General features: G+C 44.2%; 8 protein-coding genes across 8 annotated transcripts; 5 read left to right on the top strand and 3 right to left on the bottom strand.

Annotated features, from left to right (window-relative positions):
* Window positions 1-36: 36 nt before the first annotated feature.
* V1516DRAFT_662384 (cytochrome P450) lies at window positions 37-1,702 on the top strand (the record flags this gene model as incomplete). Its single annotated transcript, XM_066920438.1, has 2 exons — window positions 37-1,048; window positions 1,095-1,702. 2 exons carry the CDS (start codon window positions 37-39, stop codon window positions 1,700-1,702), a joined length of 1,620 nt encoding a protein of 539 aa, XP_066778582.1.
* An 808-nt stretch (window positions 1,703-2,510) lies between these two features.
* On the top strand, window positions 2,511-4,168 carry V1516DRAFT_694513 (major facilitator superfamily domain-containing protein; the record flags this gene model as incomplete). The annotated part of the gene is made up of 3 exons (XM_066923948.1): window positions 2,511-2,576; window positions 2,600-3,851; window positions 3,873-4,168. The coding sequence occupies 3 exons, from the start codon at window positions 2,511-2,513 to the stop codon at window positions 4,166-4,168; spliced, it is 1,614 nt and encodes a 537-aa protein (XP_066778581.1).
* A 780-nt stretch (window positions 4,169-4,948) lies between these two features.
* Window positions 4,949-5,995, top strand: V1516DRAFT_670022 (uncharacterized protein). Its single transcript, XM_066921282.1, has 2 exons — window positions 4,949-5,158; window positions 5,212-5,995. The coding sequence occupies exons 1-2, from the start codon at window positions 5,023-5,025 to the stop codon at window positions 5,922-5,924; spliced, it is 849 nt and encodes a 282-aa protein (XP_066778580.1). The 5' UTR covers window positions 4,949-5,022; the 3' UTR covers window positions 5,925-5,995.
* A 1,329-nt stretch (window positions 5,996-7,324) lies between these two features.
* V1516DRAFT_670021 (P-loop containing nucleoside triphosphate hydrolase protein) lies at window positions 7,325-9,248 on the top strand. The gene is made up of 2 exons (XM_066921281.1): window positions 7,325-7,580; window positions 7,639-9,248. Exons 1-2 carry the CDS (start codon window positions 7,518-7,520, stop codon window positions 9,157-9,159), a joined length of 1,584 nt encoding a protein of 527 aa, XP_066778579.1. The 5' UTR covers window positions 7,325-7,517; the 3' UTR covers window positions 9,160-9,248.
* Window positions 9,249-9,278: 30 nt separating this feature from the next.
* V1516DRAFT_145846 (uncharacterized protein) lies at window positions 9,279-12,159 on the bottom strand. Its single transcript, XM_066918655.1, has 2 exons — window positions 11,245-12,159; window positions 9,279-11,197 (listed from the first exon to the last, which is right to left on the bottom strand). The coding sequence occupies exons 1-2, from the start codon at window positions 12,028-12,030 to the stop codon at window positions 9,644-9,646; spliced, it is 2,340 nt and encodes a 779-aa protein (XP_066778578.1). The 5' UTR covers window positions 12,031-12,159; the 3' UTR covers window positions 9,279-9,643.
* Window positions 12,160-13,249: 1,090 nt separating this feature from the next.
* On the bottom strand, window positions 13,250-16,274 carry V1516DRAFT_662379 (uncharacterized protein; the record flags this gene model as incomplete). The annotated part of the gene is made up of 3 exons (XM_066920437.1): window positions 13,250-15,897; window positions 15,944-16,171; window positions 16,220-16,274. 3 exons carry the CDS (start codon window positions 16,272-16,274, stop codon window positions 13,250-13,252), a joined length of 2,931 nt encoding a protein of 976 aa, XP_066778577.1.
* Window positions 16,275-16,763: 489 nt separating this feature from the next.
* V1516DRAFT_670016 (transcription factor IIA, alpha/beta subunit) lies at window positions 16,764-18,249 on the top strand. The gene is made up of 2 exons (XM_066921280.1): window positions 16,764-17,011; window positions 17,118-18,249. The coding sequence occupies exons 1-2, from the start codon at window positions 16,994-16,996 to the stop codon at window positions 18,117-18,119; spliced, it is 1,020 nt and encodes a 339-aa protein (XP_066778576.1). The 5' UTR covers window positions 16,764-16,993; the 3' UTR covers window positions 18,120-18,249.
* On the bottom strand, window positions 18,206-18,803 carry V1516DRAFT_670015 (DNA-directed RNA polymerase, subunit N/Rpb10). The gene is made up of 4 exons (XM_066921279.1): window positions 18,663-18,803; window positions 18,550-18,608; window positions 18,447-18,498; window positions 18,206-18,399 (listed from the first exon to the last, which is right to left on the bottom strand). Exons 1-4 carry the CDS (start codon window positions 18,696-18,698, stop codon window positions 18,331-18,333), a joined length of 216 nt encoding a protein of 71 aa, XP_066778575.1. The 5' UTR covers window positions 18,699-18,803; the 3' UTR covers window positions 18,206-18,330.
* Between the last annotated feature and the right edge of the window lie 88 nt (window positions 18,804-18,891).

Here is an 18,891-nt window from a genome sequence, read left to right as displayed (position 1 = left end):
GTCTTATCCCTCCTATCTGGGCTATTTTAAATAAAAATGGGTGTTTTTACACGTAGCTTTTTGGGCTTGATTGGACTATCGGTTGCAAATCGCTATGTAGGTCTTGTTTCTCCGAGTGTCCTTGTCTATGCATTTTCCGGCTTCTTTGCTACGCTTTTCTCAAGAACGCTGTATTACTGGCTAATCTATCCTTTCTATGTGTCTCCGTTCAGGCACCTTCCACGGCCTGAGGGCAAAGGCCATTGGCTCTATGGTGACAACTACAAATTTGAAAAGAAACCGCAGAGCTCGGTGCTAATCCAATTGGCCAACGAAAATCCAGATGCAGATTTCTGTCGATTTCTGGCGTTCATGAATGGTGAACGGATTATCCCATTGTCTACCAATGCTCTGACAGAAGTCATGCAAACACAATGCTATACGTTCATCAAACCCCCTTGGATCTCGAAAACCTTGAATGGAATTCTCGGAAATGGCGTTTTGTTTGCAGAAGGAGACGTTCATAAGTCGCAGCGAAAAATGCTCATGCCCGCATTTTCCTACGGCCATATAAAATCACTTGTTCCTGTATTTCTTTCTGAGTCTTCGCGAATGATCAGAGTACTCGGTCAACGACTCGAGAAAGCTGATGAAAAATACAATACACCCCCAGGAGTTATTGAAATAAACAACTTTTTGTCTGGCTTAACGCTTGATATTATCTATCGTGCCGGTCTAGGAATCGAATTCACTGCCCTTGAGCATCCAGACAACGAGCTTTCCGCTGCCTACAGAAAAGTGTTCAGTCCTGCAGGTACCATGAACCAGCTCATGTTCGTATTGTCGGTCTTTGTACCGGGTTTTGCGAAGATTCCGTTCGCACGCAACAGAATGCTCCGTGATGCACGGAACACAATCAATAAGTTTGCCTCCGACGCGATCGAGAAAAAGGTTGCAGAATATAATGAAAATAAAAATGAAAAAGTTGAAAAAGACATCATTAGTGTGATGGTTCGCGAAGGCCAAGGTGTTTGGTCTACAAAAGACATGCAAGACCAGATTACCACATGTATGTTACTTCTTTCGTATACAGATTTCGGTGCTAAAAAAATTAGTTTTAATAGCTGGTCATGAGACCACTGCTTCAGCGTTATGTATCACTTTGAATCATTTATGCAAGCAGCAGGACATGCAGGATAAACTTCGAAACGAGATCCACAGCGCCTTTCCGTCTGGATATGCTAGCATCACCTCCTACGAAGACATAGAATCTCTCTCATTACTTAATGATATCATGCGCGAAGCCCTACGTGTCACTCCGCCGGTTGCAGGCACGATCAGACAGACTGCGACTGACACGACAGTCTGCAACCAATTTTTCCCGAAGGGAACCCTTGTGAACCTGGTCATGAGCCTCGTTAACAAAATGTCACTCTATTGGGGCGAAGACGCTACTGAATTCGATCCATCGAGATGGCGGGACCCGGCTCGCATTGCAAACGCTTCGAACATGTCTTTTATTACGTTCCTCCAGGGTCAACGTGCTTGTATAGGCCGTCGCTTCGCAGAACTCGAGTTTAAATGCATTCTCGTCGCTCTTGTTGGAAGCTACAAGTTTGAATTTTCCGACGACAAAGAAATTGAGTTCAGAATGCGAATAACTTATCGTCCCATTAATGGCATGCCACTGAGAATTACTCCTGTCGAAGTAGCTGCGTGGTAATTTGATATTATGTAAGCCTATATTTATGATTAGGTAATACTGAGTAAATGGATTTAAAACGATCAACGGGCAGCTACCAAAAAAGTTAGCGGATTCAAATTTGCAGAAAATAGTTGCGGATTGATCAAGTAAAGATATGAAAATAGTTTCACAAATAAAATCAAACTGCACTTCTGGAATTTCAAATAGAACGAAATCTTTCTAACAGATGATTACATAATAAACACTTACCACAAATGGCTAGAAATTACTGATAAGCATCGGTTATATTCATATACACTATTTTTTGGAAAGGGCAGGAGTTCCGCCGGAAAGAGGGTCGTTCCATCGGAAGCAGAAACTTTAGTCCCGATAAACTAGACCTCGGCCGGCTATTACATGAGAACAGACCAATATTACAAAGACGAGCGATTATCTAATGCATTTGCTAATTGTATAGTAAAACTATTGTCAAGAAAGAATTACAATCAGCCCCGAAACAGAATCTGTCCAGATACTGATGAACGCGTGGAATAGTAATAGTTAAAAACGTCCGAGTAATCGCAGCGAAATTGGACCGGAGTCGGGATCGTCTGTTTTTTCGCCCGCCCTGTCTGCTGTCGTCTGCACGCCCTGAGAAGCTAATAAGCATTACAAAGGAGAGAGAGCATCGGCGACAATGGCCACAAGGACAAATTTGTGACAAGCCAAGGTAGAGGTTATTTAAACCTGCTGAAAGCTGTATCTTTTATTCTTGCTGGTATTTAGACTTATAGCTCGAGTGTAATGATGGCCGAAACCCCAGAATACAAAAATTCCACCGATAAATATGATGGAGAGCTTGCAGACGAAGCTGGACACGAAGAAAGCCTTGAAGAACGCTTCGCAAGATATCGTGCGCTGCCATATTCCGACGAGCGTCCTCCTGTGTTCCGTTCTTTATTTCATGAAATTGTTGTTCTAGTTGCACTCACCTTCGGCTCGTCGTTAGCCACGTCAAATGTAGGTGCAGCTCAAATTGCCATAGACCATTTTGCGACCTCGTTCAACATCTCGGGAGGTAAACTATCATGGACCGTGTCTTCATTTTCGCTTTCGGCCGGCGCCTTCGTATTGCTGCTTGCATCCATTGCCGATAACATTGGTCGCAGACGGACAGTGTTGATTGCGTATATTTGGTACGCAATATGGTGTTTAATCGCTGGGTTCATGCGATCGGACGTCATTTTCTGTGTTTTCCGCGCTTTACAAGGCCTCTCTGGTGCAGCTGCGACGCCGGCGGCGGTCGGTGTTATTGGTGCAACATATACCTTTGGAAAACGAAAAAATCGGGCAATGGCGACATTTGGTGCCGGCGCGCCTCTAGGTCTAGTCATCGGAATCATTGTCGGAGGAATATGCACACAGTTCATTTCCTGGCGTGCAGAGTACTGGTTCTTCTCGATTCAGTACTCTATTTTAGCAGTCATTGTGTGGTTTCTTGTGCCTCCTGATCCGCCGCTGGACCGGACCATTCTCAAGCAGAAGCTCGCGCAGATAGATTATGTCGGTGCATTTTTGGCGACTCTGGGATTGGTCTTGTTCGTGTTTGCAATCACTCAGTCTGGCGTCGCTCCAAAAGGCTGGGGTGAGCCTTATGTGATTGCACTGTTAATAATTGGTCCATGTTTGTTTGGTGTCTTCATTTACTGGGAGTCGCGCGTTTCAAATCCGCTGATGCCATTATCTATTTGGCGATTTCCTGGTTTTGCCGTGTGCATGGTGATTATTTTCTGTGGGTTCATGAGTTTCCTTGGTGTCGTCAATTATTATATTACTTTGTTTTTCCAAAATGTCCGTGGAGCCTCACCAATCCTAACCACAGCTTACATTGTGCCGCAAGCTATTGCAGGTTTGTCTGTGAACTTCTTTGCTGCTCTGACACTGCATATCATTCCGGGACGGATTCTCATGATTGTTGGTAACGTTGCGTTTGTCGTCTCAGCCTTACTGTGGGCTCTTCAGCCCATGCATCTGATCTATTGGGCCATGTCGTTTCCGGCGATTGTGCTGTCTGTTGTCGGCGCAGACCTGTCGTTTAACGTAGCCAACTTGCACACACTTTCCTCTGTCCCTCCAGAATCGCAATCGACTGCGGCAGGTGTGTTCAACACTGTCATGCAATTAAGTGGTGCGATTGGTGTTGCGGCAGCTTCGACAGTAGCGCAGACTGCGCTTGAGAAAAGTCCTCATACAGGCCGCCAACAGACCTACGATTCCTACAAAGCCGCGTTCTGGTTCGGCGTGGGAATAAGCGCTTGTGGCGCAGTTGCGTCTTTGTTTCTCAAAGTTGGCAGAACCGGCTCCAAACACGATGTCGCGGCTGACGACGGCGAGGATCAGCCGGACAACATTGGCGATATCGTTGGGGGGCCGCAGGAACGGGAAGAGGTTCAGGAGAAGGAAAAACTAGGGAAAGATGATATCGTGGCGGAGCATTCTGCGTAGTCACCTCCTGGACCTGGACATGCTAAGTCGCTCTCGAGCCCTCTAATTATGTAGACCACAAATAATGTGATACGACATTTTTATTTTTATTGTTAATTGGCGTTTGGGTTGTTTGTTCTGTATTAATACCGCATTTCATTTTTTATTGCAAAATCTCGATCGACTTTGATTTTAATAAAAATATATCTTATTGTTTGCATTACTAATCGCTTTTGTTAAGCGGGGATAAACGGTTCCAATTTTGACTCGCGGTCCGAGAAAGCCAAGTTTGCTCAGGGGCCGGGCGCTCTACTGTGTGCCCTATTGTCAGATTCATTGGGTAAAAAGGAATAAGATTGTAAAGAAACACAGCAGCTAAGCCGAGTATCTGATTACTTCAATTATGACTGCAATAAGGCCGAGAATAGTCAACATAAACTGCAAAACTTTTTGAAACAAAATAGAAATCAAGGTAGCATTCTTAATCATGGAATAACCGAACAAAGAAAGTGCTTGCTCTAAGTCCCAACAGTTAAAGCCCTTCGCATTTGCGAGCCGGTGAACTTTAATGACGGAGAAAATCCGAGATGAAATTGTGCGCGATTTCTTGCCCAGTTACTGCCTAGTATTCACAAGATTTCACTCTCGGTTGACAGCGGAATCTATAGGAGGTCAATCAATGACTGGAATTGGTACGTATGGCCACGCCCGATGACGATGATTAGTACTAGTTCTTCGCTTGTACAGCCTCGATGGAGAGTATATAAACAAGGAGCAGATGTAGAATAGAAATTGTAGCAGTAAGACCAAAGAGTCGAAAAGCAATTTTCAGTCAACATTTAACTATCAATTATCAACTATCAACTATCAACAATATGCTAGGCCAGCGCGCTAGAATTGCTGTTGCAGAGATTATAATTTACGTCGTCTTGCTTCCTGTCGCCGTATTTTGTCACTTCCAGCATCGCAAAAATGTATCTGCGTATTGGCGAATAATTTTGTTTTGCGCAAGTAAGAGATGAATAACTTGACCAAATTTATCTAAATACTAATGTCGTCACTAGTTCGTATCGCGTCTTCAGCACTTGTCATCTATATTGACCAAAACTCGAGCTCTTTAGGCGTCGAAATTGCGGCCATCATTCTACTCAGCATCGCCTCGAGTCCGTTGATCTCTGCCTACGTAAACTTCATTTCGCCGACAAAAGTACTCAAGCCCAAAGGCGAGAAGAAAGGCCCTCGACTCGAGTTATCTATTGACAGAGGATTTGACCTGATGCTGATAGCTGCCATAGTTCTTGGATCAATCGGTGGTTCTGACACGGCTGATGGAGATGCTGACGACCTCAAGACAGGTCTTGCCTTGTCAAAAGCTTCGACATTGATAATGCTTGTCGTGCTGGTGCTTTCCAGCATGCATGCGCTCTACTACATTCTCCATGTGGACACTCTTTCCCTGGCGAAACGGAATCATATTCTTCGGTTTATGACTGCCTTCCCATTCATCCTAGTCAGGCTGATCTACTCAATTCTGTCAATCTTCACCATGAATAGCGACGGATATTTCGGTAGCTCTGCGGATGTCAGTAAGTGGAATTCCATAGAAGGCAGCTGGCAGATTTATCTGGTCATGGGTGTTCTCATGGAAGTCATCACCGTAATCATCTATTCTGCTGTTGGACTCTACGAAAATATGCACGACAACACCCAAAATTCAGATATTGATTTGCACTATCTTGCCAGTCACGAACAAAGTGCGCCAAAATTTGAACCTTAAACTAATTATTTTGTCTCTTTAATTCTTCTGTTGTAGTCGATAGATTCAATAAAGCACAGATGTTTAACATGCTCCGCCTTCTCAGCCGTAGACTGTTGACCCATATTTCGGGTCCATAGCCGCTAATCGCTAGCTAACTTTACTCTGATCAGGGTTTTTTTTGCTTTTTTGGGACTTTGCCGATCTAGTATTCTGATCCACGTGATGTACTTCTTGATTTGCAACATATTGGTATGAATGCATTCAATCAGAGTTGTCTTGCACACATGAGTACAAAACCTGATCTCAACAAAATATTGGTAAATAATAAATAATCTTACGCGTATTACTCAGATTTATGAGATCAACCTGGACCAGACGGGGTTTCCAGGACAGAAATTTTGTCGAATCTATAATATCTGTAGCTCCCTTGTGGTGCATGATTCCCCTTTAATGCTGACCTCTAGCATCAGAAGACAGAACACCATTATTCTATTATGATATCTATATAGCCCATCCATCAACATAAATCTTCTGTAATTAGTCAATCATTGAGATCTCTATTACTGAAATTCAATATTACTTTTATCTACAAGTCGTTCAGAATCAACACAGTGGGCAATTCATGAAGTGCAAAATCAAGAAGGCCGAGAGTGTTGCTCAAAAGTGACTTAAATATAACCGGAAAATTCAAATATAAATTTTATTTTACATGAAAGGACTAATATAGCCATAGCGGTATTTGTACTTCACTTAGAGAATCTGACTGCTTGTCTATCTGCAAATGACAGCCAATATGCCACTCTGACTAGCGCGCCCTACTTACTTGTTAGTTTACATAATCTGTAATTCCGAACCGTTTGCCTGCTAAATAAAGTTATAATACTAATATCTTGGGGCAAATTTCAATTGAACTCCAGCTGGATATGATAGTTGATCCTGTCATTTCAGGGAGATTTCGCTTTAGCAGTTGTTCATCACCATTTTGGCCAGAACAAGTACCTTCATAGGATAACACGTGAGTGTAGATTGGAGCAGCTTGATTTGCAAATTTTGAAATCTTTTAAACGATATTTAGTGTTTGGAGTAGTTGATAACGATTCTTAAAACAAGGGGATCAGCCTGAATTTACTCTATCCGGAATTTTAAGTCATCAGTAATGAAGCTGTTTCATCGTTATCGTGGATAATCATAGCCATTTATTGGTCCAAATATATATAAAGTATATTTGGTATAACATTTGGATTTAGTGAATTTCGTTAATGTTTTAGTTCATCAACACAAAGAGAGAAAGGGCACTAAGCATCCAACGAATTTCCTCTCGCTATTCGTATTGTAACTTGAAACCTCAGCAGCTAAATTCAAAATAACTAAAGTGGCTTAGTACATAAATATTCAACATTTCTCTTTCTTCTGTTTCTAAGCAATATACAATTCACATAGCTATTCAACAATTATATCAACAATAACGAAATCTGAACTTGCAGTTTTAGGGTTGCAAGAGCTAGCCGAAGGGAAGATTACATAATTCTCCCAGCGCGGCTCGCAGGCTATATCCCGAAATTTTTATTCGTACTCAACAACGTCGACATAAATACACAAAGTAACGCCAAGATGGATTTTTTTCGGTTACTGTCGCGAGGTACTAAACTTGATCGAAGCGATTTATTTGATCAGGTGAGATTGAGGTGTTGATTAAGTCAGATGTGTCCCGGATAACGGCTAATTCACATAGACCCAGAAGCCTCTGAATAAGCAAGACGATCGTGCTATAATTCGGGAGCTTGATTTTTTCCATTCTCATTCCAAAGATTCGGTTAGTGCTCAAGCAGAACAAGTCAAGAATAATAAAAAAGCGAAAGAAAAAATCAAAACTGAAGTGCCCATTCACAAGGCAAAGATCAGCGGCTCCGATGTCCCTGAACCGTTGGGCGAGTTTGAGGATTTACAGACTCGATTCGAATTTACTAAACAGCAAATAAATCGGATAAGATTTGAAAAGCCAACTCAAATTCAATCTGAATTGATTCCTGCGATTCTACATGGTAGGGATGTATTAGCATGTGCGCCGACAGGGTCCGGGAAGACACTCGCGTATGCGTTACCAGTTATCCATCAGCTTCAACAGGCGAAACCTAACTCGATAGGTGTTTTAGCACTGGTTCTTGTTCCAACCAAAGAACTTGCAACTCAGGTTCGAGACTCAATGGTCCAACTAGCAAGCGCGGCCGAAAAATCTCATGCCATTAAAATCTCAATTCTTTCGAAATCTCTGTTGGCAAGACTAACAGATTCCACAGATCGCAGTATTCTAGGCTCTGTAGTTATCTCAACTCCATTAAGACTAGTTCGAGCACTACACATGATAGAATTGGACAATTTACAGACCTTAATTTTGGACGAAGCAGATCGACTATTTGATTCCACATTTGCTGAACAGACAGACTCCATCCTTGCGCATGTTCGCAAGAATAAAGAGTCCAATTCCCATTCGTCATATCAAAAAATTCTTCTCTCCGCTACAATGCCGTCAACTATTGAAACGTTGGGTTTAAGTCTAATGACTACTCCTCTGAGAATTTTCATATCTCCTGGAAAAGCCGCCTCTACAGTAGACCAACAACTAATCTACGCAGGCTCCGAGGAAGGCAAGCTCATGGCAATCCGACAAATGTTCCAGACTGGCGAGCTTCCTCCACCAATTTTGATTTTCGTCCAGTCCATCGATCGCGCGAACGCACTTATGCATGAACTTGTTTACGACGGCATCAACGTAGACGTGATCCATGGTGACCGGACGGAGTCGCAGCGTCGAGCTATCATCGAGAGGTTCAAAAAGGCAGAAATCTGGGTTTTAATCTGCACAGATGTGCTCGCACGCGGTATTGATGTTCATGGAGTCAATGTCGTCATCAACTACGACGTTCCGCAGTCCGCTCAGTCGTACATTCACCGAATTGGCCGAACTGGTCGTGCTGGCAAACTTGGTCGTGCAATTACCTACTTCACCGCCGCCGACGCGCAATCCATCGCCATTGTGGCAAACGTGATGCGGGAAAGTGGCTGTAAAGTTCCGGCTTATCTTTCCGATCTTGCAAAAGCTGATAAAAACCTCAAACGCAAGCTGAAAGTGACACCTGTTGAAAGGGAGCAGCTCTCGACTCGCATCGAAAACTTGAAACAAGCTGAACGTAAGAAGAGGAAACTACAAAAGCAGGAAAAACAGGCTGCAGATCAAAAAAGCAAAAAGTCTTAATTTCACCCCGCATAGTATTATACCGAACGATTCTGTACTGTGTACTGCACTCTGTACCTTTATGTAATATATTTTGATTCCCGCCTTAACCTGTAATCCCACTTAGATATCCTATTCCGGACGTCCATAGACGAAGACTGCCTAGACTCCCACCTTGCAAAGCCAATCAACTAAACCCCTTTTCAAGTACGATTTTAAATTAATTTCGATATATTAAAATACAACATATACTAGACGTCTCTGTTCGATATCTACTCCTCTGCTTTTAGTCTTACAAGTTCGAGCATATTGATCATTAAAAAACACAAAAAGGGTCACACTTGAACACCAAAAAATCAAAAGGGCACAAAAATAGAGATTACTTGTGCATCAACAAAATCAGATACGATCTGAATATATGTTAGGTCATCCAAAAATTGAAAAATCATCACTTCACATAAATCAAGCACTCGATAAAATCACTTTCCAAAATAAATAAACAAAATTAGTACAACAGTGTCACCATGGCTAATAAGCCTGCAACAATGACTCCAGTCAAGTTGCGCATACCACTTAGTGAGTTGCCGCTGCTCGAGCTGCTCCCACTGTCAGAATCGGCATTGCGATATACGCCTGCATTGGTACTAGTTGGATCCGCGCTGGATGTTGTAGATGAAGTAGTACTAGAGACTTCCGCAGCAGTTGTAGGATCCACATATTTGTACTCAGTAACATATATTGTGCTATCGTACGATTCGCTCGTCGACGACTTCTTGAGGGTCGAGGATTTGCTCGACTTAGTAGTCACTGATGACACAGATTGCACAGATGCAGACGATTTCTTCGACGATGAAATGACTATTTCTGTTGTAGTCGCATGTGCTGTTTCTGTGGTAGTATGGGTAGTGTATGTCGTTAGACGAACGATCTTCGGTCCTGAAGATGATGCGGAAGATGATGAGGTAACAGCCGATGAATACTCATACAAGTTCTCCCGGTTGATCGTGCTACTTGCCTGTTCGGAGAATGCGGTCGAACTAGTCAAAAATACCGAAGTCGTTGTGTTCGACGGCAAAATCGTAGATAAAATCAGCGTAGTTGTAGTATTTGCAACAGCAGATGTTGTAGATGAAGTTGTAGAAGAGGTTGAGTTGAAAGATGGCAGAGTGAAGATCGACGACGTGCTACTACTACTCAAGCTGCTCGTACTTGAAGTACTTGACGTTGTTGACGTTGAACTTGTAGACGAACTCGAAGTCGTTGAGGTTGACGTTATACTAATTGCAGTGCTTGAAGTTGTCATAGTAATAATGGTCGAGCTAGTCGAACTAGTCGAACTAGTCGAACTAGTCGAACTAGTAGAACTTGTTGAACTTGTTGAACTTGTTGAACTTGTCGAGGTGCTAGTTGAACTTGTCGAGGTGCTAGTTGAACTTGTCGAGGTGCTAGTCGAACTAGTAGAAGTCGAACTCGTAGATGAGATAGAAGTCGAAGACAAGGTAGTGGAACTTGAAGAAGATGTGAGTAACTCACTTGAGGATGTTGTCGAGCTAGTACTCAATGTCGAGCTAGAGGTAGTAGAAGTCGTAGTTAGCGTAGGCAGACTTGTCGTCGAAGTAGAACTAGTAGAAGTTGAAGTTGGCAACTCGCTTGTACTAGATGTCGTGGATGTCGAAGTACTAGATGTGCTGGATGTGGTGGAAGTACTTGAGGTGCTCGAACTACTAGTTGCCGAGGTAGAAGTAGTTATAGCCAGTGTTGTAGAGTCTGCACTGGACGTTGACACTACATCTGAAGTCGTAGTTGGATCGACAGACGAAAAATCGGCAGTGCTAGAAGCAGAGCTGCCAGAATCAGAAGCTGTTGCTGAAGAACTTCCACTGGCAGAGAAAATAGAGAACTTTGCAGTTTTACCGGCCTCTACACCAATGACACAGAAGTTTGCACCGCCGGCACCAGGCTCAGTTTGTCCGTAGCACTCATTGACAGCATGAACAGACGGATCAATGCCACAGGGTAAACCACTGCAACCACCATCAGGACATTCAATAACAAGACCCTATATTTGTTAGTAAAGAAAAACTAGAGGTAGAGGTCGCAACTTACAAATTCAGGAAGAACATCACGGAAGGGAGTTGTTTCTTCGAGATAAATAGGATTCCAGCCAACCTTGACGTAGGTGATTCCAGTATCGTCCATGTTGGCACCAGTAACATATGGAGACCAGTTACCCCAAGGCTCTTCATTAGTTCCCCATACACATCCTTCTTCAGTTGAGACACCAGGAGGATTCACATAATAATGAGCTGCCGTGCCAGCCCAATACGAGGTGTCAGGAACAGCAAGAACCGTATCTGAATCACCAACCAAAGTAGGGATAAGCATAGCCTCATTTCCAGGCAAGACGGTCTGGCAGAAGGCAATGTCTCCGGCGGTGGAAATGGCGCTGACAGTTCCGACACCATCGTAACAGTATGAACGATTGGAAAACGGGACTGTGATTGTTCCATCGGCCTCACAATAGATTCCGCCATACTGCGATTGAGGATACTCGTACACAGTAACGTTCGGATCCCATTGAGCCATGAGCTGACCGGGAGGACAGGCAAAGGGACACCAGCTGTCGCCCTCGCAGGCGCGATCGGGAGAAATGGCCCAGCCGCCATTCATTTCGTCGGGGGTAACTGAAACAAGACCTTGATCGGAGGGAAACTCACAAGTGATTGTGTCGCGCTTTTTCACTTGATTATGGGCATGATGGGAATGCAAACTGTCAAGATTTCTCGACTGGTGCTTGTGGACGTGGTGAGGAGTCATTGAAGGAAAGGCAGAGACGGCGGTGCCGGCCGCGAAAAGGACCAGCGCCATTGTCGAGCTTGCAAGACGAACCATTGTTTAGAAAAGAATGAATTCGATCGCGAAGTGGACGTGTAAACAAAAAATCGGGAGTCGTATCGAGATCGGATCGGACGTGAGAAGGGTATCGTTAGAATCGTTTTACGTTATCGTGCGTTATATAGACCGTAAGAGAGAAAATAGAGAGTCCAGCAGAAAGAAAGTAAGAGAAGAACCAAAAGAAAACGAAAGAGATAATAGAATCATAAACGTAGGAAGAAGAACAATCGGATAAACAAGATCCACATTCGCTGGATGATGAACAGACGATTGAGCAGAAATCGCGAGGTAAACAAAAGATCTAGTCCTCGAGTTGGCCAAGGATGCTGGACGAAAAGAGACGCGTCTTGTTTGTTTACAGGGATTTCGGAAAAAAGAACGACAAGAGCAACAGCTCTGAGAGCAAATAAGAGAGTGAAGGAACGAACGAACGAACTGATTAAAGAGAAAGAACAAACAAGCAAAGAGAACGTGGACAAACAACAAGAAGATAAAAACAAAACAGCAGAGGGGACAAGATAGAAGAGCGAGAAGAGGAGAAAGAAGGAGAAGGAGCCGGATTAGCTGTAACACGACGGACACAGACAGATCTCGACTGGATCCCCAGTGCGTCAGGCGCCCACAGAAGTCAGGTACAGTACAGTACCACACGGACACGCGTGGATTGTCTGGTCCAAAGGTAAAGAAGGAGAAAACGCGGTACTGTGGCCGCTGGTGCAAGATGCAGGCGCCCAAAACACTCAATCCCGCATCGTCTCATTTCCTTCCTCACACGAGACAAAAGCAACTAGCAGCGAAATAACGCGAAGAACGCGCCCTTGTTTACGCTTTTCCAGTTCCAGCTAGCAGTTCTACCCTTCTCCGCCGCAGTTCTGCCGTGTACCTTTGTTTGACGAAGGGCTCGAGTGCCGCACTAGTCTCGAATAGGCATCTGCAAATTTGCGAAGAGGCCTATTTAGGCAAGGTCCCACTTTTAGCGTGCATACCAGAGATTGAGCTCATCTTATTCAGTCCAAGTGCCGTTGGACAGCAGATTCGAGTTACTTTTCAGCAGGATCGACCGCAACACAATAGAACCCTAAGATTGCTTTAGATTGCTGGGAGAGATGCATGTTTGATTGAGTGGTGCAGTAATTATACAGCGAATAGTCAGTAACAAGACAAGGACACCGTCTACGGCGCGCGAGGGCTCTCGGCAGACAAATCAGCTGCTCTTCTACACCTGGAAGTTTCCATCGTCCAACCGCTGCTCTTCGCGGGCAGCGTCCGGGATTATCACGTAGAAGTCTAGGATACCGTCGTCTTCAGCGACATCTTCGTCGTCGACCTCGTCCTCGTGACGTTCATCTTCAGCCTCCAAATTCAATTTGTTCCATAGCTTCTTCATCATTCCGAGTCCTTCTTCCTTGTCTTGCGTCTGGCCTGGGTCTTGTCCTTGCTCCTTGTCGTCTTGCTTGACTTCCGTCTGTGTTGTCGTCTGTCCTTGGGGCTCAGCCGCCGTCTCTGCTTGCTCGCGGCCTACAGCTTCTTCCGTCGCCCTGTCCGGATGCCGAAAGTTTACTCTTGTTTCTTCCTCTTCAGTTGCCGCTTGCTCGCTCTTCTCGCCCTGGTCCACCCTCGAACCCGCGCTGTCAGCCTCAGCTTCATTTCCACCCTCGTCGTCGCCCAAGTCCTGTGCCTCGGCCTCGGCCTTCCTCGCGGTCATCGTTCCTACTGTGTCCTCCTTCTGCTCCTCTTCCCCCTCCTCTTTCTCAACATCGACGTCGAGACCAATCCCGTTCACACTCCCGCCAGTCAGCGAGTTCCAGAAACTGCGTAGCCGTAGTCGCAATAATGCTAATGTGACTGGGACATACGCCTCCGTGTTTGTAGTCAGAGACAGGTCGTAGAACCGTTTGGCAAGATGGAAATCCTGCTCGACTCCCAGCCCGTTCTCATGCATCCATCCCAGATTCCACAGCGCCATTGCACTCTGCTGATATTCAGCTGCCGCCTGATAACATGCAGCGGCCTTCTCAGGATCGCGCTCGCCGCCAATTCCCTTAAAGTAATAGTCTCCTACTCGCACCATGGCATCGATGTTTGACTGTCGCGACGCCCGAGTCCAATAGATGAGTGCAAGCTCGTCACCGTATCGACCAAACCGCTCTTTCTCTTCGTACTCTCGCTTGGTTTCCTCGTCGAATAAATCGTACTTCATCATGAACTTGGCCGCCAGCTCAGAAATGTCCAGCACGCTGCGATGACGGTCCAGCAGATATGCCACATTCGCCTGCGCGCTCTCATAGCCATGCTCCGCGGCAATCAGAAACCCAAGCAACGACTGCTCGGTCTCTCCATAATCATACCGTCTGTGTGCCCACTCCAACGGACTGTGCAGTTCCTCTGCCTTTTCAGCAACAATCTTGTAGTACAACGCAGACATTCCACAAGACGGCTCATTGAGCACCTGGTTGTGCAGCTCTGCCAAATAATAGAAAGCCTCGATATGTCCGTGTCGAATCGCTTTTTCGAACCAATTGGTCGCCAACGCTATCTGGCCCTGCTCCAAATTCAGCTTGCCGATGTTGACCTGCGCCTGGCCAACATCGTGAATGGCAGCCCGCTCAAACCACCTTGCAGCTTCCTTGACATCCTGTTCGATTGGCCCTAGGCCTTTCAAGCGCATATATCCATAACCATTGATAGAATAGAGGTCTCCAGCCTTCTGTCCACGTTCATACCACATGAATGCTTTATCATAATCTGTCGGTGTGCCTTCTCCTCGAAGATACATTCGTCCAAGATATCCAGCTGACTTAGCTACGAATGTTGGAACATCCTCTTGTTTGACATTCCCATTCTCATCCCAAGCCTGTTCTGCCACCCGATGAAACCACAGCAATGCCTCTTTATAATTGCGATTCAGAGTGCGAGTTCCATAGTATAACAACTTTGCTAGCGCAAACTGAGCAGCAATATCAGATTTTTCCGACATGTATTCCAGATACTCCATTACATCGTCGATCGACGCAGAATCCGGTAGTTTTGGGTGTCGTTTTCTGGAATTCATACCCGACGAACTCTCGCTAGCTCCTTCTCCAAATACCCCGCCGAAATCGTCTGCCAGTTTCCAAGTATGCTTATCCAACCGTCGACCTCCTGGCGGACCACTTCGCCAATATGCCATCGCCTTTTCGGCTACTCGCTTATAAAAAAACAATGCTTTCTCACAGTTCCGTGGTGTACCAATGCCCATATGATAACGGTATGCAAGTGTCATTTCCGAACGTGTATTTCCTCCGTACGCGGCAAATGTGTGATACATTAGAGCTTTAGCCTGGTCCCGTGGGAACTGTCCAAATAGACCTGTCGCATACATAAATCCGAGTATATTTTGAGCCGTCGAGTTTCCTGTCATATCAGACAGCTTTTGATAATATTTCATCGACTCTGTATAGTTAGTTGGATAAGAGTAATTTCCGTACAAGCTCATTTCTCCCAACAAATACAGAGCATCACTATTATTCTTGGCTGCTGCTTCTGTCAAAAGGACAACAGATTCTCGAAGAATCCCAGCTGATTTGAGGTTATCTTCTTCTGAGATGCCATGCTGTATAACCCTAGGCGGAGGCTCGTCATCATACCCATGGTCTGCTGTGCTGGCCTGTAGTGGATTTACCGCAGGACCTGCTTGATAATCCGTGGCCTCTTCATATGATATCGAGCTCAATGCATCCAAAAACCGCCTGAATAGCCATCTTAATCTGCCTTGTTCGTCTTCCACTTCATCTCCTTCGCCTACATTTGCTGCATCATCCGAGCTCCTCCGTGCTCGAGGCATGCTTCTGAGCATTTGGAACGCTTTCTCGAACATCAATTGATCTAAATTATATTAAAAGTTGTCCTCAATAACAATTTATTAACGAACCTTCGGCGATCGTGTCGGCATTAGGCTCAGGTTCTCCATCTTGATCTGGTATGGCAGTAGGAACAGCTGCAACCACAGAACTAGCAAGGCTAGATTCGATATTAAACGCCGCAAAATCAGTTGCAGATGCAGTTTCTCTCAACTCTGTTGTCGATATCTCGACTTTCGACTTTTGAAGTACGACCTGCTCGGCAAACACAACCGGTAGCGCGAATGTTCCAGCAAGAACTACCAAATCGTTAATACCAGGTCCACAAGTTAATGATGACAACTTACTCAGCAGCATCAGACCTCGACCACATATTTTTGCTTTTCTAAGATTCCTTTTCATAATTACTTTTCAATTTCAGAAGGTATGATTTTGATCTGATAACCTTCGCTTATGAATCCTGGTTGTTTAAGCAAGCAAACAAATACTAATGCAAATCGCCCTTGATTTCCACTTTCTTTTTGCGTCAAAACTGTTTGTCAGATATCCCGCAAAACAAATTCCTAGTAAATGCAAATTAATCCACCGAAATCAGCTCAACTCGACGTGATCCTCCATATAAACGCTGTACCAAGCAAACACCAACAGTCCAGTACCATTCTATATCGCATTACTTATCCTGTTCTTCCCACAGTTAGATGACCTGGCCAATTAGAGGTCATGTGATCATATTCCTTTTCAGAATTTCAGTAGGTTCCACAGGTCAAACACAACCTAGGTTGCAATATATACTGTGGATCATGATTAAAATAACACTGCTAATTTTTAAGTTATATCTTTCCCGGTAATTTTATTATTAAACTGGTTTTGCTGTTTAGATACATATTCGCACTATGAAACAGTATCCACAAGCACCTTAATACACGTGACAAGTTCCGCGAGGTCTCTCCGCAACCTGTAACTCTCCTCTTAGTTGTATTTAGTATAAATAGCTTAATCAGCTGAGATTTAGCAACGGATCAATCTCGGATCAAAAGGGGATCAAAATTCTAATAGTTTCAACTGGATTGGATACTACTGTTTAATAATTGGTTTCTACAAAATACAGGAGAAATTACGATATGTCGAATTCGATTGTGGTAAGTACAGCTATGCGTGACACTTGCCCCTCCCTTCTGGTGGCAAATGTATGTGATCTCTGTGTAATTCAATTGTCTGACGACCTTTTTTATTTTTCTGTTTCAGGGAGATGTATATCGCGATATTATTGAAGACGTGATCAATGCATCGCGACTCGATTTTGAAGATGCTGGAATCGACGAATCTGTGCTTCGAGATCTGCAAGCTCTTTGGCAAGAGCGGCTTTCCATGACGAGAGTAGCTCAGTTTCCTTGGGACCCCGAACCTGTTGATCCAGACCCATCCGAAGGTGGGATTCCAGGTGCTGTTCCGTCGGGTTTAATGGGCGGCGAGGTCAAATATGAGATGCAATCACCGTTATATTCGACACCTACCATACCGCCTCCAGTTCCTACGCAGGCGTTTTCTAACCCTACAATGGCAGCCATGCGAGCAGCTCAGCATATCCAGGAGTTTGCTCGAGAAGAGAAAGTTCCTGCTGATGTTGCTGATGAAAGTATCAAAGGAGTGATGAAGAGAGCTGGTCTGGATGAGAAGCAGCGGGTAGGACAGCAATATTCAGATCAGAATGGGCTTCTACAAAATAACGGTCGGATATCACAGGTTGACGGTGCGAATGATGAGGAGGACAGTAATGATACTGGTCGACTCAGCCAAAAGGGAATAGATAAATTGATAGAGCATCGTATTTTAGTTCGGAAAGACCAGCAGGAGATTGACAATGCAAGACCGTCCCCGTCATCGATTACGATTCGGAGGAGTAGAAAAACCAACAAATTAATCTTTACATTATCGCAGACTGATGGACCTCTTGATTCAGACTCTGATGACGATGATGACGGCGATCTGGGACTAGGCGGCGGCTCTCATGGTCGGATGAAAGACGAAGACCCGGACGCCATTAATTCTGAACTAGACGACTCTGAGGGCGATGAGAACTCACAGGACGACAGCGACGCAGAGGAATCTACAATGTTGATGTTGTGTCTTTATGATACAGTGACACGGACGAAGAACAAGTGGAAGTGCAAACTGAAGGACGGACTTGTTAATGTAAATGGCCGGGATTATTTGTTTGGAAAGGGTAGTGGTGAATATGAGTGGTGAGTGGGGTTCTTGGTTGATTCACTGATGGACAGATCCACATATAAGGACGACAGTGAGTGTACAAATAGATCTGATGTATATGTATTACAAGCAATAATTAATATATTTATAATATATATTCAATGAAACAGTCGGGCAATTTTATATCCGTGTCCAAATTATGTATCAACACCATGTGTATATTATACAGAGCAACGCCAAAGTTCCCAAATTAATAAGTTTCCTTTTTCTCAAATGGATTGTATCGTAAAAGTTTTTCAATCAAGTCGACATGAGTAAGCTATGTTATTAGAAATCTTTGTTTTAAGTCAGTCCATTCGCACGTACAATCATTCGTCGACAGCAGTAACGTTTAAGTCCTAATTTATCAAGCGCTTCACTATTATATTGTTAGTTTCATCTCGAAATTCTTGTCAGCTCTATTTCATACCCTTCTGATATATCATTCTGCAGATACTGAAGATATGTTTCCCATTTGTCGCCTACGACCTGTAATCTCTTAGCTCTAATCTTTCCAGGCAGGCAAATCCAAATCAAACACACCTTTCCACAGGAAAAACAACGAACAGGGATGATCATTCTCTTATTATTATCGTTATTGTAGGAAATGGATCACAATCTAATAGAACCACAATCGTGTAGTCAAAACTTTTCGAGTAGAATAGTTGGCATAAGTCGCCGCTTGCTTGGGTTATTGGGACTTTGGGACTTTGGTGTGGAACGGGAGAAGCATTACTGAACGATGCATCACTATAATTCGAATAATTTTCAA

The sequence above is a fragment of the Lipomyces oligophaga genome, assembly GCF_038497815.1.
Source record: "Lipomyces oligophaga strain CBS 7107 unplaced genomic scaffold V1516scaffold_2, whole genome shotgun sequence".
In the NCBI taxonomy this organism is placed as follows: domain Eukaryota; kingdom Fungi; phylum Ascomycota; class Lipomycetes; order Lipomycetales; family Lipomycetaceae; genus Lipomyces; species [Lipomyces] oligophaga.
The sequence above is the reverse complement of the archived record's forward strand: the minus strand, read 5'-3'. Positions and strand labels throughout refer to the sequence as shown.

Excerpts from the sequence above, each read along its gene's own strand:
- V1516DRAFT_670022 (XM_066921282.1), top strand. The coding sequence starts at position 5,023 with ATGCTAGGCCAGCGCGCTAGAATTGCTGTTGCAGAGATTATAATTTAC. Across the intron at positions 5,159-5,211 it reads AATAATTTTGTTTTGCGCAA|TTCGTATCGCGTCTTCAGCA; the intron begins GTAAGAGATGAA and ends TGTCGTCACTAG.
- V1516DRAFT_670021 (XM_066921281.1), top strand. The coding sequence starts at position 7,518 with ATGGATTTTTTTCGGTTACTGTCGCGAGGTACTAAACTTGATCGAAGC. Across the intron at positions 7,581-7,638 it reads GAAGCGATTTATTTGATCAG|ACCCAGAAGCCTCTGAATAA; the intron begins GTGAGATTGAGG and ends TAATTCACATAG.
- V1516DRAFT_145846 (XM_066918655.1), bottom strand. The coding sequence starts at position 12,030 with ATGGTTCGTCTTGCAAGCTCGACAATGGCGCTGGTCCTTTTCGCGGCC. Across the intron at positions 11,198-11,244 it reads GTGATGTTCTTCCTGAATTT|GGTCTTGTTATTGAATGTCC; the intron begins GTAAGTTGCGAC and ends TAACAAATATAG.
- V1516DRAFT_670015 (XM_066921279.1), bottom strand. The coding sequence starts at position 18,698 with ATGATCATCCCTGTTCGTTGTTTTTCCTGTGGAAAG. Across the intron at positions 18,499-18,549 it reads CAGAATGATATATCAGAAGG|TGAAGCGCTTGATAAATTAG; the intron begins GTATGAAATAGA and ends ACAATATAATAG. Across the intron at positions 18,400-18,446 it reads ACTGCTGTCGACGAATGATT|CTTACTCATGTCGACTTGAT; the intron begins GTACGTGCGAAT and ends CTAATAACATAG.